The sequence below is a fragment of the Panthera tigris genome, chromosome B1 (genome assembly GCF_018350195.1).
Source record: "Panthera tigris isolate Pti1 chromosome B1, P.tigris_Pti1_mat1.1, whole genome shotgun sequence".
Lineage (NCBI taxonomy): Eukaryota > Metazoa > Chordata > Mammalia > Carnivora > Felidae > Panthera > Panthera tigris.
Window position 1 is genome coordinate 100,911,564 of NC_056663.1, and position 25,612 is coordinate 100,937,175.

The 25,612-nt window shown below is 37.2% G+C and overlaps 1 protein-coding gene across 1 annotated transcript in view; it reads right to left on the bottom strand.

Moving 5' to 3' along the window:
• Positions 1-25,612, bottom strand: part of FGF2 (fibroblast growth factor 2) — a 59,955-nt gene that overhangs the window by 7,737 nt on the left and 26,606 nt on the right. Inside the window, 1 exon segment of the mRNA XM_042984759.1 lies at positions 316-419. Within this exon segment, the coding sequence (XP_042840693.1) occupies positions 316-419 (104 nt within the window).

Genomic DNA, 25,612 nt, shown 5'->3' on the forward strand with positions numbered 1-25,612 from the left:
TAACTGTGGCTTAATAGCTTTGCAGAGAAGGCAGTAAAATACAATGAATTAGAGCTCATGCTCTCGAGTCAAGACTGCCTCAAATGCCATCCAGGCTCTACTTCCTAGCAGCTGTGTTTCCATGGTTACTTTATTACTTCCTCAGAACTTTAGTTTTTTTATCTGTGAAATACAGTAATACTGTATTTTAGAGGGTGAATATAAATTATTTAATACTTGCAAAATCCTTAATGAAGAATAAATACCACTACTAGTAATTAAAGCAACAAAAGCCAATGAACAAAAAAACTACAAAAAACAGAGAGCATTACTTACAGAAGCCAGTAATCTTCCATCTTCCTTCATGGCAAGATAGCGGTTTGCACAGACTCCTTTGATGGACACAACCCCTCTCTCTTCTGCCTGAAGTTGCAGTTTGACTGTAAATAATGGGGGAAAAATTACCTTTGTAGCATCACAGAAAAAACAGCCATCTACACACTTATGCAATATAAAGACAAGAGCAACCAGCTAATCCACTCTGGAGGACTGGCAAGGTGGAGGGAAAGGGGACCGGTGTCAATTAGATCATACTCGGATGAGACCCAGATGCTCTAGAGCATGAGTGCTTCCAGATTCCCTTCTCACTCTAGTGTCAGTGAGCAGAGAAGAGTGGCAGAATGGGGAAATGTTTTCCTTTGATGTGTAATTAGTCTCCACTTGGCCTGTTAACTGCTTACATATTTTTAAAAAGTGAACATATTTTTAAAGTACATAAAAATGTAAACCTCTTGTAAAAATTTCCACACTACTGCCTAAGTTTAAGCTTTTTTTTTTTTTTTTAATGTTTATTTGAGAGAGCAAGAGAGAGAGAGAGCACATGCGCACATAAGGGGCGGGGGGCGGGGGGCAGGGGTGGAGTGGTGGCAGAGGATCCCAAGTGGGCTCTGTGCTGACAGCAAGAGAGCGGATGAGGGGCTCAAACTCACAAAATGGCAAGATCATGACCTGAGCCCAAGTCAAGCGCTTAACCATTTGAGCCACCCAGGTACCCCTTAAGTTTAAACTTTTTAAGTTATTTTTAACCAATTCTTCACAAATAAAATATAACTGCTCACTATTATCTTTTGGTTTGTTTTTCCTTGAGTTTCTTTTCTGTTTCAAACTTTTCTGTAAATTCTAGTTAAATAGTGTAATATTGGTTTCAGGAGTAGACTTTAGTGATTCATCACTTCCATATAACACCCAGTGCTCATCACAACAAGTGTTCTCCTTAATGCCCATCACCAATCCAGACCATCCCCCCATCCACCACCCCTCCATGAACCCTGTTTGTTAAGACTTTATGTTTATCTTCCCTTTTTCCTTCCCCTGTGTTCATCTGTTTTTTCCTACACATCTTATTTCTAGCTTCCCTCTTTTAAAATTGTTTATATTTATTTATTTTTGAAAGAGAGAGAGACAATGTGAGTGGGGAAGGGGCAGAGAGAGAGGGAGAGAGAGAATCCCAAGCAGGTCCACGCTGTTAGCACAGAGCCCAACATAGGGCTGAAACCCCACAAAACTAGTGAGATCATGACCTGAGCCAAAACCAAAAGTAGGACACTTAACCAACGGAGCCACCCAGGCGCCCCTAGCTTCCCCCTTAATACAATACCAATGCATTTATCTTTCTTGAAAGAGGGATTGTGATGTATAGCTATTTTAGTTTGCAAATATCTATGTAGTGGAAAACTAAAATGCTCATACTTAATTTGCTTTTACAACGTGTTAAAAGATTTTCAGAATGTAAGATCTTGAAGAGGGTGACCTGTTATACTGCATGATCAGTATTAAGCAGATCGTAGTAGGAAAAAAATAGATATTACATGATTATAATTATGCCATAAGAATAATTATCTAATTGATTCAAATAAAAATGAAGTTAACATCTTCTGTTTTGCTATTCAGAGGCAGCATTCTCCTGCCCAGAACAGTATTCTCCAAAATGTATTTTGGCAAACAGAGGTTACATATAAAAAACAGGTTCTGGGGCCAAATAAGTTTAGGAAAGTCTTGGTTAAGCCAAGTTAACTCTTTATTACCTTCTCACACCTTTGCTTCTTATAACTTGCCTTATAAGTCACCATAAGAGGGTATACACCATAAGAGGGTAAGTATACATTGTTTATATAAAATTTACCTGGTGTTAGAATGAATTTTTGCATTCAACATATCTAGGACATTCTCGAGAACAACAGAAAAAAAGCAGTAAATATTCAAACATTTAGAAATCAGTATAATATTATTTAGATAACATTACAAAGTAAGTTAATTCTCACAGGCATTTCCAGGTAGCTAGGGAAACATGGCATAAAAAAGCAATGTTTGAAAGATTCTGGAATTATTATTCACTTTGTTAGATATTATTATGTCATATAATTATGTTTTAAAATTTTCTCTATCAAGCAGAGCAACATACAGGTAAAACAAGACATAACATCTGGGATTAGCTTAAAAATATTTTAGCAACCAAAAATAACATATTCTAGCAGCCAATCATTTTTTTTATAAAGTGGGCAGGATATTTTTATTATTTTTAAATAAACATCTATTTTTTAGAGAGTATGTGTGTGTAAGTGGGGGAGAGAGGCAGAGAAAGAGAGAGAGAGAGAGAGAGAGAGAGAGAGAGAGAGAGAGAATCTCAAGCAGGTTCCATGCTTAGCGTGGAGCCTAATGCAGGGCTCAATCCCATGACCCTAGGATCACGACCAGAACCAAAGTTGAGTCAGATGCGTGACTAAGCCACCCAGACAACCCTAAAGTGGGCAGGATAAATAAAACAAGATTGACTAACCTATGTCAATAGTTATTAGAAGCATGGGAGTTTATTATTCTATTTGCACTAGTTTATGTCTTTTTAGTCTGTTGAACATTTAATGTGTGATTCTCTTCTGTGTATCAGTCATTATTAGATTCCAGACAGCACAGCATTAGGTAAGCCTGCAGTTACCAGGCAAAATTGTTCTGCAGAATCTTACAAGATAATACAAGGCAAAATGAATATAATCAAAACATGAAAACTAAACAAAGAATTTAATAAAGCCTTTTTCACAATACAGGGAAATGTAGAAAATAAGATTTATTTTTAACAAATATAACCAAAATTGTCTTAATGATTATGAGCAAAATCCTTATATACAACTCTAAAGTGATCTAGATAAGCCATATTAATTATGAACGCATTTATATTTCTTTTTAGCTCAGAAGGTTGCATAAATGCTCATTAGGCAAGATTGCATAATCACTATACTTTCTTCTGGTGCCTCATCAATAAAGCATAGCCTAGCTCTAGCCCACCATCATTAAGTGTGTATTAATGGTCATAAGGGAGATTATGGATAGTAATCTCAGTAACAGTGACTCAATACTAGTGGCCAATACCAGTGACTCAATACCCAGAGTAACATCATTGATTGATTCATCAACCTTTTAGAGATTCCTTGGGTATTATTCCACACTAGGCAATTATCACTCAGTAAGTCACTAAAAATTAAGTATCAATTGTAGATGCCTAAAAAAAATGTTTCCACTGCCAAATAATTACATGCACTTTAAAAATAAATACAGCCTAAAACGACAAGCTGTATAAGCCATAAAAGTCATAAATTTTCTTTAAAAACCCATTAAAACTGAAATGCAAAGTAACTCAAATTAACTAAATTCCATATACATATGATCCCTTCTCAAAAACAGAAATGACTAACTGCTTTTATCTCTGACAGAGGAAAGAATAAACCTGTCAAAAAGGGAAGTATGGAGATACCAGCTGAAATTTTACTAACTCTTAATAGCTGTTGATGTGAAGAATTAGAATTCTGAGGAGCTCTAATCAAAGAACAACTCCATATCCACCTGCTGGTTCTCTCACAGAGCTTGCACCTAGTGGACAACCACCACATATCAAAGGTTGGGACAGAACAGAAAGACTGAGAAATCTTCCTAAAGTACCTTAGGCCTTTGCTGAGTGCAAAGCAGCAGACCACTGAAAGAGGGGAGCAGGACAAAGCTAAAGAAGATTCCTCTGACAGGCACTGAGCTGTCACCAAATGCAAAGCAGGATCAAAAGAGCTCTTCCAAGATAAAGAAAGCCAAGGGTTGAGTTCAAGAGTAAGGCTAACCCCTGACCTACCCAAACAGTTGGCAGCTGGCTATAAGGCAAACTAGAATACAAAAAATCTACTCAACCCAAAAGAAGAAAGGAAATGAGAACCATAAGGACAAAGAACAGATGGGGGAAATTAGAAAACAAATTCCAAGATGGCAGATTAAACCCAAACATACCAATAATTACCTAAAAGCAAATGAATACATTTAAAAGAAAAAATTCTCAAGATAAAAAAGATTTAACTGTGCTGTTTACAAGAAAAGCACATTAAATACAAAGACACAGGAGTTGAAAGTAAAAATGTGGGAAAAAAATATAAAATGTACACCCTAAGTGTAAGAATGCTGGTATGACTATATTAATATGACAATGTGGACTTCAAAGCAATAGTATAGAGATGAACAAGGTTATTGCATGATGCTAAGAGGGTAAGATACATCAATACATAATAATCTTAAATATGTAGATAGAATAATAGAATCTGAAAATATCTGAAGCAAAAATTGACAAAAGAAATGAACAAATCAATAAGTATATGGAATATATAAGTAACATCTACCAACTTGACCTGATTTTTTTTTTTTTTTTTTTTAGATCAGGTAGCTTTCATTCACCTGAGACTTTATTCTCCTATTAACATCATAGTCTTTTGAAAACTGCTAAAAAAATAAATAAACTGCCAGCATGGTAAGCTAGCTTATGCTTATTTGCCTAGTAGACTTGAATTGTTCAAATCAATTACCTCCAGCTAACAAGCTCTTTTTCCAAAGCCACCATGATATTAATATCAAGGGCTTTTGTCCTAAACTATTGGGTGCTTCTGGTTTCTTTGTTTTCTTTAACAACCTGTAATATGTAGTAATTCACAGATGATACAATTCATTTAAAGTGCACATAAAATTCAATGGTTTTATTATAGTCACAGAATTGTGGAACCATCATTACAATCAATTTTAGAACGTCTTCACCCTCCCATACGCTTTAGTACTCATTAGTGCTCACCTACCATGTCCCCAGTACCACCATCCTCAGCCCTAGGCTACCATTAATCTACTTCCTGTTTCTATAGATTTGCCTATTCTGGATATTTCATATCAATGGAATCATGCAATATGTGGTATTCTATGACTGGCTTCTTTCACTTAGTATAAGGTTTTCAAGGTTCATGCACATCGTGGCCATTATCAGTACTTCATTTGTTTTTATTGCCAAATAACATTCCATTGAATAGATGAACCACATTTGATTTACCCACCTATCAGCTGATGAACATTTGGTTTGTTTCCCATTTTTGGCTACTCTGAACTATGCTATGAACATGTTATGAACATGCTACACAAACAAGATTTTGTAGACATATTTTCATTTCTTCTGGATATACACTAAGAAGTCGAGTTACTGGATCATATGGTGACTATGTTTAATCATTTAGGAACATTCAGACTATTTTCAAAGCAACCATTTTACATTCCCACTAGAAATTGAGGGTTCTAATTTCTCTACATCCAGACTACATTTGTTAAATTCTGTGGGGTTTTGTTTTGTTTTGTTTTTTCTATTTCTGTTCTTATTATAGTCATCCTAGCTGGGTATGAAGTGTTATCTCATATTTCTGATATGCATTTTTCTGATGGGCATAATATCAGGCATCTTTTCAAGTATTCATTGACTATTTGTATACCTCCTTTAGAGAAATGTCTATTCAGATCCTAGGCTCACTTTAATTAGGTTATCTTTGTATCAATGAATTGTAAGAACTCTTTATATATTCTACACAAAAATCCCTAATCAGATATCTGACTTGCAAATATTTTCTCCCATCATGTGGGCTGAATTTCCACTTTCTTGATGTTGTCCTTTGAAGCATAAACATTTTTAGTCTTCATGAAATCAAATTTATCAATTTTGTTCTTTCATTTTTTGTGCTTTTATTGTCATATCTAAAAAAACACTGCTTAATCCAAGATCATGAGGGTTTACACCTTAGCTTTTCTCTTGAGAAATTTAGTTTTATCTCATCCATTTAGGTTTTGAGCCATTTTGAGTTAATTTTTAATATGGAGTATGAAGATCCAACTTCACTCTTTTCCATGCAAATACACCACCAAATTGACACTTAAAGGTCAGTTCACCCAAGCAGAATATGCATTCTTTTAAGGAATATGCCTAAGAATAAATTACATATTGGCCATAAAACAAGTCTCAGTCCATTTAAAAGGATTGAAATCAAACAAAGTATTATATTAGAAATTAGTAACAATAAGTTATCTAGAAATCCCCCAAATATTTGGAGATTAAGCAATATATTTCTTAAAAAACACACACAGATAAACCACAAGGGAAATTAGAAAGTATTTCTAATTGTATGACAATGGAAACTCAACATGCTTAAAGGGAAAGCTATAGCTTTAAGTGTTGATACTAGAAAAGCAGAAAATTATGAAAATCTAAGCTTCTACCCCAAGAACTAGAAAAAGATTTTGCCAATATTATTTTATTTTATGTATATTTTTATTCCTACTCCAGTTAGTTAATGCAGTGTTATATTAGTTTCAGGTGTACCATATAGTGATTCAACACTTCCATACACCACCACCCTGTGCTCATCATGACTAGTACACACCTTCATCCCCATCACCTATTTCACCCATTACCCCAAGCCCCTCCCCTCTGTTAACCATCAAATTGTTCTCTATTATTAAGAACTACAAAAAGATTTCTAAATAAGACTTCTAATCTCAGGCCCAAAGTAATAGCAGAGGGAATACTTACTATGTAAAAAGTATACACTTGAATATACATGGAGCAGAAAATTAACCCAGAGTTAGTTAAAATATTTTCATATACCTTTTGACATTTTGAATTTTTTCTTGGTTGAGCATATGTTACTTTTATAAGAACATAACAATGCTAGCATTGTCAGTTTTAAAATAATCTAGAATAAAACATAAAGTGTGTACCATGTAAACATGACTATGAAAATAATCACATTTATGAGTTACAAGAGGGAGTGGACATTTCTCAATTAAAAGAAACATAAGAGACATATGAATAAACGCAATGTGTAAACCTTGTTTGAATCCTGATTAAAGCAAGTATTTTTTAAAATTTTTGTAAAAAAATAAAAGGACATAGGGGGAATTTTAAAACTAGCTGGATATTGTGCTTCTAAGGGAATTTTTAAATTTTTAGGCATGAGAATGGAACTGTTACTATTTTCTTAAGGTCTCATAGCAATACATATGAATCATTTATGTATCTGATATGTACTAATACATACATATCACTTATTTATTTATATGATCATTCTTTAAAATTTTTTCAAGTTTATTTATTTTGAGAGACAGAGAGAAAGAATGACCAAGGAAGGGACAGAGAGAGAGGGAGAGAGAATCCCAAGCAAGCTCCAAGCTGTCAATGCAGAGCTGGATGCAGCGTTCTAATTCACAAACCATGAGATCATGACCTGAACCGAAATCAAGAGTCAGACGCTTAACCTAGGCTGAGCCACCCAGGCACCCCTACATAATCATTTTCTAAATTACTTGATGAAATGATATGTCATCTAGTATATACTTCAAAACAATGCAGTACCAGGGAGGGGAAAAAGAGCTAGTGAAGGTACAGATAAAACAATTGGTCATGTGATGATAACTGCTGAAGCTGGGTGATGGATACATAGGGTTCATTATACTGGTCCTTCTATTTTTGCATATAACTTAAATTTCCTCTAATAAAAGGTTTTGTAGGTTAAAAAAGAACAAAGCAAGTAACCAAAGGCAGCTCATTGGGCAATTAGTGTTAATTTGGTTGGAAACGTATTGAAGGGTATTTTCTTAGATAATTAGGCCTGCTATAATACAGATACCATAGACTTGATGACTTAAGTAAACACTTATTTCTCACAGTTCTGGAGGCTGAGGAATCCAAGATCAAGATGTTATTAGCTTTGGTGTCTGGTGATTTAAACAGCTATCATCTCTCTGTGTCTTCACTAGGGGAAAGGGGCTAAGGAACTCTGCAGGGTCTCTTTTTTTTTTTTTAATTTTTTTTTTCAACGTTTTTTATTTATTTTTGGGACAGAGAGAGACAGACAGAGCATGAACGGGGGAGGGGCAGAGAGAGGGAGACACAGAATCGGAAACAGGCTCCAGGCTCTGAGCCATCAGCCCAGAGCCCGACGCGGGGCTCGAACTCACGGACCACGAGATCGTGACCTGGCTGAAGTCGGACGCTTAACCGACTGCGCCACCCAGGCGCCCCTGCGGGGTCTCTTTTTTAAGGACACTGATCCCACTCATAAGAGCTCTGTCCACATGACTTCATCAAATCCCAAAGGCCCCACCTTCTTTTTTTTTCCTTTTAATTCGAATATAACTTACAGTGTTAGACTAGTTTCAGGTGTACAATTTAGTGATTCAACAATCCTATACATTACTCAGTGCTCAACAACATATTTTTTTTTAATTTTTTCAAATATTTATTTTTGAGAGAGAGACCGAGCACAAGCAGGGGAAGGGCAGAGAGAGAGGGAGACCGAAGCAGGTTCCAGGCTCTGAGCTGTTAGCACAAACCCCAACATGGGGCTCCAACTCATGAACTGATCATGATCAACTCATGATCATGACCTGAGCCGAAGTCGGACACTCAACTGACTGAGCCACCCAGGTGCTCCTAGATAAGTATAGTCAATCCTCTTGACCTATTTCACCCATCCTCCCACGCACCTCCCCTCTGGTAACCATGTTTGTTCTCTATAGTTAAGAGTCCATCTTTTGGTTTGTCTCTTTTTTTCTTTATTTCTTAAATTCCACATGAGTGAAATCATATAGTACTTGTTGTCTTTCTCTGATTTTGCTTAGGATTATACTCTCTAGCTCCATCCATGTTGTTGCAAATGGCAAGATTTCATTCTTTTTTAATGGCTGAATAATATTCCATTGTGTGTGTATACACAAACCACATCTTTATTCATTCATCTATCGATGGACACTTGGGTTGCTTCCATAATTTGGCTACTGTAAATAATGCTGCAATATACACAGAGGTGCATGTATCCCTTTGAATTCGTGTTTTTGTATTTGGGGATAAATACCCAGGTGTGTGATTATTGGGTCATAGGGTGGGTGGTTCTATTTTTAACTTTTTCAGGAACATCCATCCTGTTTTCCACAGTGGCTATACCAATTTCCATTGGTTGATGTGACTATTTTTGTGCCAGTACCATACTGTTTTCATGACTACAGCTTTGTAGTATAACTTGAAATTGGAGATTGTGACACCTCCAGCTTTCCTTTTTCAAGATTGCTTTGGTTATTTGAGGTCTTTTGTGGTTCCATACAAATTTTAGGATTCTTTGTTCTAGTTATGTGACAAATGCCGTTGGTATTTTGATAGGGATTGCATTGAATCTGTAGATTGCTTTGGGCAGTATGGACATTTTAAAAATATTTGTTCATCAAATCCATGGGCATAGAATATCTTTCCATTTGTTTGTGTCATCTTCAATTTCTTCATCAGTGTCTTTTAGTTTTCATAGTCTTTCACCTCTTCAGTTAGGTTTATTCTTAGGTAACTTACTATTTGTGGTGCAATTGTAAATGGGAATGTTTTCTTAATTTCTCTTTCTGCTGCTTTATTATCAGTATATAGAAATGCAACAGATTTCAGTTCTGAATTCATTTATCCGTTCTAGAAGTTTTTTGGTGAAGTCTTTAGGGTTTTCTATATATAGTATCATGTCATCTGCAAATAGTGAAAGTTTTGCTTCTTCCTTACCAATGGATGCTGTTTATTCCCTTTTCTTATTTGATTGCTGTGGCTAGGATTTCCAGTACTGTGAGAGTGGACATCCCAAAGGCCCCACCTTCTAATACCATTACATTGGGGTTAGGACTTCAATGTATGAATTGGGTGAGAGGAGAAACACAAACATTCAGTCCACAATAGGTATAAAAACTATGTTTATGTTCCAGATAGAGTCCCTCAGATACTCTACAGATTCCATACAATGTGAAATTCCAGCTAGTACTCAAAAATACTGAACAGTACAGTCCAGTGAAACTAAATTTGGTTGCATTCAAGTTAGATTTTTAGTTGTCACTGTTCCATGTTACACTGGCTTCATGGGGAGGAAAGATACAATAATCATATGTCAGATTTAGAAGACTCTTAATAAGTAAAGCCATTGGATCTTACGACTTAGAACAGGCATTAGCCAAAGACCCGTTTCATTTGCTGGAAGGAGAGTGGGGAGAAGGGTTTCTTAAAGAAATAGTTTTAAATATTAAGTATGTTAAGATAGGAAATGAAAGGAATTGCATTATATTCCATATAAAGAGTACACTGTAAAATTTTCCACACTTCTCAGGAAAGAAAATATAACAAGCAGACAAGCCTGCGAAAATCTGTTCTGAAAAATGGAAGATGACTTAATCATCAACTCTTCTGAACCATAAAAATGATTGATTCTGTCTATGTCTAACCAGGGAAGCGATCATCCTCAGCCTAGTTTCTGGAAATGTAAAATTTATATTTTTATACTTACATAAATGTTAAAGCCTTGATTTTCACCTTACATAAAAACAATACACTATTTTAGTGCTTCAATACAGGTTTTCAGTTGTATACTTATAAAGTATCTACCATAGCTCTTAAAAAAAAAAGATATTTTCTCCATGAGAATACTATGAAGCTTGCACTTAAAAAGTACTTAATAAGTGATTATAAAATAGAACATTCGTTTTTGTTATATAATAAGTACTATTCTGTGGCACACACTTAGCTAGGCTCTGGAATTATAATCCACTCTGGAAAACCTTCTGTGGTCATTCCCTCCTCCCTGCTCTCCTCAGTTTATGATAGGAACCTTCTCCTCTATACTCTCATATTATCCTGCTTTCTCCACTTGGAACAATTTTGTATCACATGTGTCTTTCTTTCCCTGATTGTAAATTTCTTGAGGGCAGGGAGATGTACCTTGCCCATCTCTACATCCCATGCTGTAGCACAATGTAGGATTGTTAGGCATGTAGGATTGCTTAGTGAATGTTTGGTGGATGAAAGCATCTCATGCAAGACAAAAATGGATGAAGAAACAATTGCAGCAATGCTCTTGGTTTCATACTTGAGTTTTATACAGGCTCTATGAGAAGTACAGAAAAGGACATGTTATTAGATGTCAGGAATCTTTCTAGGAGGAATGAGATTTCAGCTAAGTTTTAAAGGGTAAGTAGGAAATAATTTCATGAAGAAGGTACAGGGTAGGGAGATAAGGAGGAATGATATTCCAGGTAGAATGTCATTCCAGAACTGAGGTATGAAATAAGCCACATTTGTCCAAAATAGCCAAGTCCTAGACAGCTAACGCAATCAGCAAAATGCAGACTGAGAGATTAAAACACATATTTAAAAAGCAAGACTAAAGTAGAATACTTAAGGATTCCTATCGATACGATGAAACAATAATACAAAGAAGTTATTAAAATAAAAATCTATAGGAGCACCTGGGTGGCTCAGTCAGTTGAGTGTCTGACTCTTGATTTTGGCTCAGGTCATGATCCCAGGGACATGGGATCCAGCCCCACATCAGGCTCCATGCTGCACATGGAGGCTGCTTAAGATTCTCCCCCCCCCCTCCTCTGCCCCTCTCCCCCTCGTGTGTGCACTCTTTCTCTCCAAAATTAAAAAAAAAAAAAAAATCAGTTCACTTTTATTGAGAAGGCAAGGGACTGTGATTGAGACAGAGGACATGGGCTTCTAGGGTGGCTGACAAAATTGTTTTTCAATCTGAGTGACAGTTACAAGAATGTTCACCTAGTAATAATTCATTAAAGTACAAGATGTTTTATGTGGTTTTCTGTATCAATGGTATATCTATGTTGTAAAAGCAAAAGTACTACACTAAAAGACCTTTTAAATTGGGCCTTGAACACTGATTTAACCCAGGTCATTACAGCAAGTTGGAGACCACTCACTATACTGAGTTTTTGAATGCACAGAAATCCACAATTTTGATAAACACAGACTTAGCTTATAATTCAACTTTCTTTTCTGTTATAGCAAAAAAAATTTTTTTGAATGCACAGAAATCCATAATTTTGATAAACACAGACTAAGCTTATAATTCAACTTTATTTTCTGTTATAGCAAAAAAAAAAAAAAACTACAAACCACAAAATTGATGGATCTCATCATTAGGCAAGACCTTAGTAGTATATTAGTCTCATCATTGTACAATTACATTTTAAATCCTATCTACAATATCCATGAGAAACAGCTGTCTAACTTTTACTTGAAAATCTTCAGCAAAGGAGAATTTATACAGTCTTTCTAAAATATTTGGTTATGCAATCAAAGGAACAGAAATTCTGATCATCATAAGTAAACAATGCAAATGCTTAAGTGCTCAGATTATTAGCACTTGACACATTTAATTCTGCAGTAAAACTAAAATGTCAAACTATTATTTCAGGGTTATTTCTACTGCTCAAAACATTTTGGAACCCTTTTTTTTTTTTTTTTTTTTGGAATTTCCCCCAGAATTTGCATTGTTTTCTTTTGAATATGCTCAAGTATGATAAATCTTAAACTCCACTTAGATTTATTGGTGATAAATCTAACACCAATTTGTTAGAGCTGTGAAGGAGGACTTCAAGACCATCTAGCGTACTTTTCTCATTTATAAATAAGGAAGCTGACATTTAGACAGTTTTGTCCCTGGTGAAAGAATATCATTTTTGGAAACCGTCAAGTCAGTATTTCCAAGAATGGTGAATATATTTATGCACTCATTCAATAAAGATTTTTTAGTTACAGCTATGTGCCAGGTACTGTGTGCTAAGCAATAGGAAGCACAAAGCAAAAGACAACATTGGTCTTTGACCTTGAAGAACATGCTGTATTGTCAAGGAGAAGAGCAATTGTATACACATAACTAAACAAGCTCAATACTTTAAGCGCCATGAGAGAAATACACACAAACTACCTTGAGAGTTCTCAGTAAGTGCATTTAACCTAGCCTGGGAAATTAACGGTTTCCTGGGAGCAGTGACAACTGAATGGAGACCAAAGGAATTAGCAGGAGTTAGTCAGGAAAATAGAGTACAAACCAAACAAAAGCATCCTTATACAACTTCCAAAGGAGAAAGGGAAGAACATTGCATATCTAAGGAACACCAGGTACTTAGGTATGGCTAGCACAAAGGGTTAGAGTGTTGTGTGTGCTGTGGAGAAAGGCATCATGGGACAAAATGAGGTGATGAGGCCAGAGGCTCTGAATAAAGTGTTAAGGAGTTTGACAGTGTGAAATAATGAGAGGTTTAAATGAAATAGCTGGTAAACATGTCAGAAATGAAGGAAATAGAATTAACAGGAGTGGATAGGAAGGGAATGAACAGAATGGAACTAAGAGAAGGCAGGGAAGCAAGGAAGGAAGAGAAAAAAGAGGAAGAAAAGGAGGGAGTTCAGAATGAGTCCCAGGTTTCTCTACCTTGGATAACTGAGAGATTATTGAGATGGGAAATATGAGAGAAGGAACAAGAGAAGACAATGAGATGTGCTCCCTTAAGACATATTGAAAATCTGTGAAAAATCAAGACAGAGATATCCAGAAGACAGCTATATGAATCTGGAGCTCAAAAAATAAATCTAAGCTAGAAATAAAGATTTGGTAATTGTAGCAAACAAACGCCTGCCTTGGGCACAGAGGCTGTACCCAATCCACATAGGGAGCTATAAAATGGATGAGATCCTCCAGAACAATGTGTAGCAGGTGTGAACTAAGGACAAAGGAAGAATCTTGGTAAGTATCAACATTTATGGGAGGAGTGAAGGACGTAGAGCAAGTAAAGCCTGGGTAAGAGTGGTCAGCACAAGCAAGTACAGAAAGCTATGTATATACACATCTGGTAACTATAGCATGCACGCGCGCGCGCACACACACACACACACACACACACACACACACACACAGAAACTAAGGGACAAAACCGCTCTCCTTTGCAGATGGTACAATTTTCTACATTAAAAATCAAAGACTAAAAAATTCAATGTGATATTCTGGACTGGATCCTGGAAGAAAAAAAGGACATTAGTGGAAAAAGTGCTGGAATCCACACAAAATCTGTAGTTTAGTTAAAAGTAATGTGCCAGTATCAGTTCTTTTAGTTTTGACAACAGTGCCACAGTTATATAAGAAATTAACCTTAGGGAAAGCTGGCTGAAGGGTATAGGAGAACTCTAAAATCTTTGCAACTCTTCTGTAAATCTAAAATTATTCTTATAGGGTCACCTGGATGGCTCAGTCAGTTAGGTGTCTGACTTCAGCTCAGGTCATGATCTTGTGGTTCGTGGGTTCAAGCCCCATGTCAGGCTCTGCGCTATCAGCTCAGAGCCTGGAGCCTGCTTCAGATTCTGTCTCCCTCTCTTTCTGCCCCTCCCCCACTCACGCTCTGTCTCTCTCACTCTCTCAAAATAAACAATAAAAAAATTTTTTTAAATCATTTCTAAAGTATTTTAAATGTCAAATAAAATACAAATGAACTATTAGAAATAATTGAGCCAGGTTGCTTGATATAAGAATATATAAAAATCAATTGAGTTTCTGTAACTCACAACAAACTGATAGAACATGTGATTATTTAAAAAAAAAAAAGATAACATTTGTGATAATAACTAAAGGTACCTAGGTCTTTTATGGAGAAAATTATAAAACTTTATCAAAAGTCATTTTAAAAGACTTAAAAGGGGAGGTATGAATGCTTACAAATGAAAAGACTCAATATAATTAAGGTATCACTTATCCCCCCAAATAATCCATAAATTTGATGAAATCCCATAAATTTGATGAAGGGAGTAGTCAAAAGTAGAGAACCAGGAAGAGTAAAAACCAAGTGAAGACATAATCTCAAGTGGGACCTTCAAAAAGCCCTTCAGGAGCAAATGGTACAAAAGAAGACCAGTAATTTGACCAAATAGTATTTAGTGGATTTAACCACAGTAAGAATTTGGGAACAGTGAATGCAAACAACTTCTTCAAGAAGTATGACTGAAATAAACCACAGAAATTAGAATGTAGTACTTGGAAAAAAACATGGTGTCAAATTGCATGTATTTTGGAGTCAAACGGAACAGGACTCTGAATCAGGCTTCACCAATTGCTGGCTGAGCTTCCCTTCTCACCTGCACAATGGAAAATAGTTGCTATTACACAAGGCTACAGTGCAGATCAGATGATATTAGATCTCTCTCCATGTATAACAGTTTCAGTACACAGTAATCATCAACTATTTTGGCCTCCTACTGTACTTATTTCTTTTCTATTGCTTTGAGATTCAAGGAATTATATTTGTTAGGAAACCTTGTATTTGAGCATGAGAATATCTAGGAGAGGGCAAATATGACCTACAAAATGTGCCTGGACATCTTACAAAAATATGTCATTTATCCTATATATAATGTCTTATCATAGTGAGGCTGATTCTTTACTTACAGCAAATAAGTTAATAGTTTCACTATTCTCAAACTAAATGATACTGCAAAGAAGACAAAGACATAGTATTTCTCAACCTGTCATCCTGTGTTTATTATTCATTCATTCATTCAAGTGGTATTGGTTGCCTGTTATATGTCAGGAATATACTAGGAGCTAGAAATACAACTGTAACCAGGATATACAAAGTCTCGGCCGTCACAGAGCTTACGTTCTAGTAGCAACTGCACAGAGCTCCTTTCATTGTGCCAGCATTAATGTTATTTGTCATTTAAGTAATTTCAAACTGAAGTAAACAGAAATTATCAATTTGGTACATGAAGGCAATCAGTAAAGCAGCTAATACTATATTTCAAAGTTCATTATATTGGTCTGCAGGTGACAAGTACTCATATTTCCTGGCATCCTCCTCCCAGAACACTGAACATATTTTAATTTCTTACTCATTCAAAACAAACTTTTAACTTTAAAACTGGGTGATAGAGTGTGTTAACTTTCCAACAAAATTATGTTTTTGAGTTAAAAAAAAATACATTGGATTAATCCAATTTAATCCTGAAGACCAGGCACTGAAAAAGCCTAAGTAACAAAAGAAACTCATTTGCTGAAAATGAAAACCTTTAAATCTCTCTCTCTCTCTCTCTCTCTCTATATATATATATATATATACACATATATATATACACATACTACTTGAGATAATAATCAGATAAACAAAGATCAGCAACCTAAATTTCTTCCTTCCTTTTTTGTGAACAAAACACAAAAATGACTAACAAGTTTCACATAGCCCCTCTCATTAAGCTTTCATTTTTTACTTTCCTTTAGTATAGCAAGCATCCCAGAACCCCAAACCCACATCCCATTTTCTTCACAACTGACTAGTTAAAATTTATAGATGAGAACACTGGACACACAGATGGTTCTTTAAAGTTCTTAGCAACTCCTCAGTTTGCAAAGAAGATTAAATTGAATATAATATGAAAGAAAATGGGAAGGAAAAAAAGAAGAGCTGGAAGAACCTTAGAAATCCATGAATTCCAGGGCACCTGGGTGGCTAGGTCGGTTTGGCAACCCACTCTTGATTTCAGCCCAGGTCATGATCTCAGTTTGTGGAATCCAGCTCCATATCATATGCTTGGGATTTTCTCTCTCTCTGCCCCTCCTGCTCGGGCTTTCAATCCCAAAATAAATAAATAAACTTTAAAAAAGGTGGGGGGGGGGGGGGGGGGAGGGAGCACCTGGGTGGCTCAGTCAGTTAAGCATATGACTTGGGTTCAGGTCATGATCTCATACTTTGGGAGATCAAACCCGGCATCAGGCCCTCTACTGTCAGCACTGAGCCCACTTTGGATCCTCTGTCCCCTTCTCTCTCTGCCTCTTCTCTGTTTGTTCTCTCTCGCACACTCTCTCTCTTTCAAAATAAATAAATAAACTTAAAGAAAAATCAAGAGATCCATGAATTCCTTCATTACTACTCAGCCGGGACATGGCTTTATGAACCCCCAAAATTTTTCTGTATATCAATTCCTATTTAATCAATTCTATTTTAGTAGAAATTGTTTTTATTGTGGGACTTAAATCTGTATGACAAAATCTCTAAAACAGTTTAAATAAAATAAGTGTAATATATTAAATCTGAAATAGCAAACTTCTTAGCATAATTATTTTTCTTTAAGCGATACTGTTTAATTTCCACAATCATAACAAAAAATGAAAATCTACAGCTGATTCATGCCAGACAGGACAGTTGCATGCAATTCTAATGCACAAAAACCTACAAAAGTCAATTTCCTCCAGTATCTCCTCTAGTGGATCTCCTACTTCATGACCTAAAATGGAAGCATTTGGGCTAGCTAAGCTACAGATAAGAGCAAGTGTAACACAAGGCCCAAATGGCTGTAAATATCAGATGATTCTCAGCTCTTCTAATAACACAGCTGCTTAAGAACGGCAATTGGTTTCACTTCTAGAGTGGCATCAGATACTTAAGTCAGACGGATAGCAAGAAAGAGGGAAAGCCTATTAGGTATCCTTAGGCATTCCAAAAGGTCCAAGTATAATACGGGGGTCAAAGCAGGGCTGCATGTAACTTCAAAGACGGAGAGAAAAGGAGACTTCACAGTCCCAACATCCATCAGTTAATAGTCACAACAGGTTGATAGGTAAAGAAAACACCTCCCTAGACCCTTTCACAGCTTCCAGTGGATCCAGACATAATCTGACTGTCCTAATGTCAGGGAGAAGCCTGAACCACTCTGCCACCAATGGCACTTCTTGGCCAGTATTGTGGAGGTGGCGTAATCAGGCAGGAAAATTCCGTCAACCACTGGCAGGGGCATTTTCTGGCAAGAATAACTGCAGTACCGATGTCTTAGTAATCTGGATTTCAGGACCCCACACAGTCTCTTGGCACAGCAACACAAAGCATCAGCGACAGCATGCATCTATAAATATAAGCTTCTACCAACAAAAGTCATCAACCCTATAAAAGTGTTAAGTGGTCTTTTCTCCCCAGAGGCCGACTGTTAGAGAGATGTTTCTAAAAATAACTTGGCCACAAAATTATAGAAATGGAGAATAGATTGGTGGTTGCCAAAGGTGGGGTTAGGGAATTGAGTGTGACTATAAAAGGGCAACTTGAAGACTCCTTGTGAATGCAGAAATGTTCTGTATCTTGACTGTGTCAATGTCAATATCCTAGTTGTGATATTGTACTAGGATATTGCAAGATGTTATAATTGGGGATAACTATACACAGAACCTCTCTGTAGTATTCCTTACAGTTGAATGTGAATTATAACTACCTCAAAATAAATAAAATTAATTTTAAAAAGTCAGCTTAGTTAAAATCTCAGTTAGTTTATGGGGCACCTGTGTGGCTCAATCGGTTAAGCATCTGACTGGCTCAGATCATGATCTCGCGGTTTGTGAGTTTGAGCCCCGCATTGGGCTCTGTGCTGACAGCTCAGAGCCTGGAGCCTGCTTCAGATTCTGTCTTCCCCCTCTCTCTCTGCCCCTCCCCCTCTCATGCTCTGTCTCTCTCTGTGTCTCAAAAATAAATAAAAACATTTTAAAAAGTTAAAAAATTTTTTTAATTTAAAAAAAATCTGCTTAATAATTAACATTTGAAATAGGTATTTTCAGATAACATAGATTTAAGAGAAAAAATAAAAGCTAAGTAATGTAAAGAAGATGTAAAGCTTCCCATGGATATTATTTTTTACTCTAACTTCAGTTTCCATGGTAAAATAGAAATCGAAGAAATTGAGAACCCACAGGTAGAAAAGCCCCAGACCAAACAAGCGGCCTCCACTGTATGTTGATATTTTCATTCCACAACTCATTGTTGACTCACTATGAGCTCAGTCCTATCTGGGCACATGAAATAAAACACAATGCAGCTAACCCCTGAATAACACAGGTTTGAATTGTGTGGTTCCACTTGCATGTAGAGTTTTTACAGTACAGTACTGTAAATGTATTTTCTCTTCCTTAGGATTTTCTTAATAGCATTTGCTTTTCTTTAGCTTACTTTAAGAGTACATTATATGATACATACAACATACAAAATGGGCATTGACTATTCATGCTATTGGTAAGACTTCTGATCAACCCTAAGCTATTAGTAGTTCAGTTTTTGGGGAGTCCAAAGTTATATGCAGATTTTCAGGGGGGAAGGGGAATCAGCACCTTTACCTTCCACAGTGTTGAAGGGTCAATTGTACAATACAAGAATCTGATGTAGAGTTTCATTTAATACTAAATTTTAATTTTATTCTAATAATCATAGGGCAAATACATGAAATGACTCAAAAAGGAATCATTTGATTATTTGAAAATTCTTTTTTTGTTGGTTTATTCTACTTCTCAAATTCTCAATTATTCAGAGGCTGATTATGTGGTCTGTGGGCTCTCCTATCACCATGGGTTCTCAATTTCTTCCATTCTCTATTCTTCATAGCCTCTGAATAGTTCCACTAGAAAGTGAAGACAGGGGGCAAAAGGAAGAAATATGCTCAAACACCCTTTCTGCTACCTGTTTGTTGTCATTTTTATTAAGTTTATTTATTTTGAGAGAGAGTGAGAAAGAGCATGCACACGAGCAGGGGAGGGGCATAGAGAGAGGGAGAGAGAGAATCCCAAGCGGGCATCAAGCTGTCAGCACAGAGACAGATGCAGGGCTTGAACTCACAAACCATGAGATCATGACCTGAGCTGAAACACAGAGTTGGGCTCAACCAACTGAGGCCCCCAGGCAGCCTCCTCTTTTGTGGTCATACTAAAACATTATGTGGTGGAAGAGGATTATATAAAGACAAGACAAAAAGATTCTTTTTGTGCCTCATATAGCTGGATGTTTACAGATTTTTCTAGTTTTCGTTAGTAAAAAGAACTCCAAGAACTGTGTCTGTGAATACAGAACATGCGATCGTATCACATTTCTCTGTTATCTCCTACAATGTTTACTGAGTTAACAGGAAGCTCATTGGCGTCTGGGGCAGGCATCTGGACAACTTGTGAGGAGATTTCTTCCAGCAGAGGCCTTCTGAGGCTGGAGGTGGAAGCATCAGGCTTTAGAAGAGCGGCTCTGTTGTTACAGACCAGCAGCAGACAGGCCTTTGAGGAAGTCAGTATCCTAACATGGAACAAACTGTTGAAAGTCAGACTTTCAGTCAGGGTTGGCCACTGCTATAGCTGAGAAATATTTTCTCTGAAAAATAACTGCTGATATTTCTAAGTTGTAGTTCTATAATACAAATCAATTCTTAAAAAAATCCTTAACCCCTTCGGTTTGTCTCAGAGTCAATGGAGTCCAGGATTCAAGGAACACTATGAAAAGACTTGTACTAAAAGCAGTGTGGCAAACTCAAAGGCCTACAAGGACTATGCAAGTGAGAGAAGAGTGAAGCAGCTTGATAATAAGACTAAGGGGAATAGGGGGGATTGAGGATTGCCCTGGACCATGGGCTATAGGACACATACACCCAGCTAGTGGGGGCAGCCACTACTCAGCACCACCCAAGTGCAGAGTTTGAATCTCCCCCCCTCTCCCCGGCCCATCTCCTCTCCCTCCCTGGCCCCAACAGTCTGTGATGGGAATTTGGCTTGTAGGTCACCAACTTGACATCCATGTTCCAAAACCTATTAACCTGGCTGGAGTACCCTGAATTCACAAACAGCTCAGATAAGATTAACAATAAAAATATAAGCTGCCACAAGCAAGTATTTTTGCAATCAGCCCAACATACCCAAGAGATGGAACACCTCCTGATTACAGCCTTTTCCTGGCAGTTTTTTTGAAATGCTTTTTGAAATGCTTTTGTGAAATGCTTCGTGGATGATTTGAGAGAGCCTGAGGTTTCTCTGAGTTAAGTGCCCCATAGAGATAATGCAATGAGCTTGTTTGGTCATGCTCCTCCCCTAGGGGTGAACGCCAATTAGCTGGACTGTTTGTGTTCCTGGCACTTCTTTCTGGATTGAAGAGTTTGCATTCATCTACAAAAATCACACAATTCAGGCAGCTCCAGAACAGAAAACAGAGCAGCAAGTGTGTGCCTGGGAGAGGAGGAGCTTCGGCGGGGAAAGGCAAGTAGGGGCACAGGGTGGGGAAGGGAGGCTGCCCAGAGTGTTCCAGTTATTTAACTACACTCTCCCACACAGTCATTCTATTTGACTGGTAAAATCATTAGGAAAACACCTTTCAAAGCAGGCTTAAGACAAGAGAGTTTTATTTGACTCTCATGAAAATAGCCCAGGCAGCACGTCTCCCAATCAGTGACGAGCATTGCTACAGCCTCCACTTTGGAAAACCCTGATTCCAGCCAAGAGCTCAAGGCCCATCTCCAAAACTTCTGAGGAGGCCCTCCCAAGGAAAATTCTTCCCTGCATCCCCTGCATGACATAGCTGGGTGGATTTAGTAGGAAGTTGGAAACAGCTCCTTTGCCTGAAAGTCTGTAGTAAGAAACAGGGCCCCTTCTTCAGCTGTGCTGAGAATTTTAAAGGAAACAGGATCACGGTTAAAGAAGATCATGGTTCCACCCTGCAAGAACGCTGCTGCTTTGAGGTCCAAGTTAGAAAAGTTAAGTGGACTGCTCTGAAGTTGAGTTCTCTAAGACAGGATATTTGAAATTATAGCTAAAAACTGGAGAAGTAGAAAAGATTTTCAAAAATGTTTGCCATATCCTTATACAGTATCTTGATTACTGAGGTTAAACATGATCATTGGTTTCACAAAAATACTATGCCCTGGGGGAGTGCTTGGGTGGCTCACTTGGTTAAGTGTCCGACTTTGACTCAGGTCATGATCTCATGGTTCATAAGTTCGAATCCCACATCGGGCTCTCTGCTGTCAGCACAGAACCTGCTTCGGATCCTCTGGTCTCTCAATCTCTCTTGTTCTTGGTCTCCCTCCCTTGCTCATGTTCTATCTCTTTCTTTCTTTTAAAATAAACATTAAAAAAAAATACTACGCACTGGAATGGAAATGAATAGTATCAAAATAATTCAGCAAATAACTGATTATGCTTGTTAAACCTTTTTAGGTTACTGCCTTTCTATGTTTATTACTTTATTTTCCTTCTTATTCTTTTTTTTTTAAGTCTATTTTATTTATTTTGAAAGAGACAGACAGACAGACAGACAGCATGAGTGGGGGAGGGGCAGAGAGGGGAAGAGAGAATCCCAAGCAGGCTCCACACTGTCAGTGCAGAGCCCAATGCAGGCCTCAAACTCACAACCGAAACTGAAATCAAGAGCCCAGTGCTTAACTGACTGAGCCACCTAGGCTCCCCCTACATTTATCACTTTAAAATGTTGTTTCTTCAAAAGAACAGGAAGCTAGTCTATCAATGCCCTATTTTAAAAATTTTATCAGATCCAAAGGCTCATCGATCTAAAAAAGAAAAAATAAAATGGCTTTCTCTTCACACATTCCTTGCATGATTTATATGCTCTACCCATAGAAGAAACAGGTACTTTTACTGTGCAGTGTAACTAGCTAAGCCTTCATTCATCCCAGCCAGAGTCTCAATGTTTAGAGTGCATGTATTGAGTGCTTAACAAATGTCTATTTTTAATGGTGATTTCAAAAAACTGTATCTCTCTTCATTTAATATGTAAAAATACATCCTTTTATTTGACTTTGCTGAAGTTGTCTATTTAAGTTCATACATGCATGGATTTAACTAAATTTTTATTTACACTCTTCATCCAACACACATTTATGAAGCACTCATTGTGTACAAAGCACAGCAACTAGAACATACACTAGAACATACACCTTGGCAACAATAAAAAAGACTGTGGGAGGAAAATATATGGACGTATGACCCAACTGAGTCAGGAGTAGTGCAATTATCAAAAGACAGTTCAAGGTTTTAAAATTTTTTTAATGTTTATTTCTGAGAGAGAGAGAGAGACAAAGCAAGAGCAGGGGAGGGACAGGGGGAGAAACAGAATCAGGAGCAGGCTCCAGAGCCCAACGCAGGGCTTGAACCCATGAACTGAGAGATCATGACCTGAGCCAAAGTCACATGCTCAACCGACAGAGCCACCTAGGTGCCCCGAAGATTTTTTTTAATTAAGGAATTCCACCAAAGGGGACTTAATTTCTAATCCCCTGAAATATCTGATCCCCCTTTTCCTCCTGATTTTCAAAAATACAAATAGCAATAATAAAATCTCTTCCACTTCATCTGGTTTTCAGGATTTTTGCTCTGCCTCCACATTGGCTGCCTCCACTCCTCTCTGTGTTCTAAGATATTTATAATGCAAACAAAACTTTTTTTATTAAGTATCTTCTCTCCTCACTCTGATTCTGAAAGGCAAATGACATACAATAGTTAAAAAAAAATGAGTTGTATAAATGGAGTAGGGTCTGATAAATAAGGGCCTCAGAAACACAAGCAGGAAGGTTAGGTTAGTACAAGAACTGTAAATATACTGCAGGTTCTTCAAAAAATGCATCAGATTAAAAGTGGTATTTAAAAAAAAAAAAAACCTAACGGGAAGTCTATTGTGGCTGTTCTTGTGTGAGATAATAAGCATGTGGACTTTGATGGTGGCAATGAGGGTGGAGAACAAAGGAATAAATGCGAGGGTTTCATGAAGTCTAAATTTTGGTTAAAAAAAAAAAAACAAGAAGGGGGAAAATTTGTATTTATGTTTCAGCTTAGAAATATGAAAACTGAAATGGAATAATTTGGGGAGAAAGTTAATAAAATAAGGATATCCAGTTTATGATCCAGCACCAATTCCATGCGCAGCAAAACAAAATAAAAACAACAACAAAAGAAAAAAAACGATGAATTGCTCATTTGATTGGAAGTGAAGTTATTTAGGTTCAAGCTAACAGAGTGACGTCCAAATGAAGATGTTTTCCAGACAGCAGAAATTTTGAAACTGGATGTGGTAGACTTATTTTGGTGGCTCAAATGAACCACACCTTTTGATAGTCATACCTTGTGTAGCCTCTCCCATACTGACTCTACTCTTGGGTCACATTGACTGAAGTTGGTCAATGGGACATTAGCAAACATGATGTAAACAGTGCTTACATATTGGAGCTTGCTCTCTTGGAAACTTTGCTCAGGAGATCCAGCCACTCTGTAAAGAAGCCCAAACTTGTCTCATAGAAAGACCACATGAAGAAATAAAGAGGTCTATAGGCTTCCAATTACCCCTGCCAAGGTGACAGACATGTAAGTAAAGCCATTTTAGATATTCCTTACCCAGCCACCATTTGACTGCAGATGCATGAGAAATCCCAAACTATAATAACAGAAAAACCATCCATGTGAACCACAGTCAATCCATATAATCATGAGAAACACTAAGATGGTTATTTTAGGCCATTAGATTTCGAGATGTTCGTTAGACAGCAGTAAATAACTGAAGCACTGGAGAGCAGATGAGATACAAGGGTACAAAAGGGAGATTCAGGAATAATAAACAGTCACAGCTAACAGCCATTAGGCCTTCCTATCTGACAGCACTATACTAAATGTTCCATCATTCTGTGTTAATACTCACAATAGTATTAACACAGTAGCTATTAGTTGCTAGTATCACCACTTGGTATATGGGGAAAATGGTATTTAAAGAAATTGAGCAACATACTCAAGACCATACAACTAGAAAGGCCCAGCTGAGACACAGACCCAGATCTACCAGTTACCTACACAAACATGAAAGATGAAGCCATGAGAATGACCTTAACAAAGTAAGGATAAAGAAAGGGGATGAAGGTAAGGGTCAGGCTAGAGAAAATAATCATTTAATCACAGTTTTAGATTTTTCTCTAATTTCAAGAATAGCTATTCAACACGTTCTTGCTAATGAATCACGTCTAAGTCCCTATTTAGAAGGCAGTTCCTGTTTCTTGTTCTACCTCTGTACTTCCATTCTGATAACAACACATTTACAACCATCTATTGGCTAAGGGAGTCTGGCCTCACATGTCTATCACTTTAGGATCACTCTGGCCATCTCCAGGGACAGGCCCGACATGAAGCACCCTCTCTCCTGGGATCCTACGCTTGTCCTTTGGCCATGCCTATTTCTTGTGACATTTAAATCCTTCCCAGAAATGGATTCTTTGAGTCTCCAGCAGAATTTGAGCCAAAAATCCTCAGAGCTCGACACATAGAAATCATCTAGTCAAAAATTTTCAGTTAAAGATAAGGAAGCAGAGTCCCAGTTTGATAGTGACCTGGGGCCAAAGATCAGCAGACCCAATCCTCGTCTAATACTGGACGCTGAACCACACTGTTTCTGTGAAGTGTCACTAGCATTTCCTCGTATACCATTCTTCAAGGAATAGCTGGTTGAAATAATGCTAAAATTGTGCCTTGTTCCTAGTAATTAGTTGTGGGGGTAGAGGGAGCGGTAGGAAAGCAGGGGAATGGATGAAGTACCAAGAAATAAGAGGTCTTATCTTCCCAAAGAAAATCTTCTACAATCTCTTATTCTTTATAATAAAAAGACTAAGAGT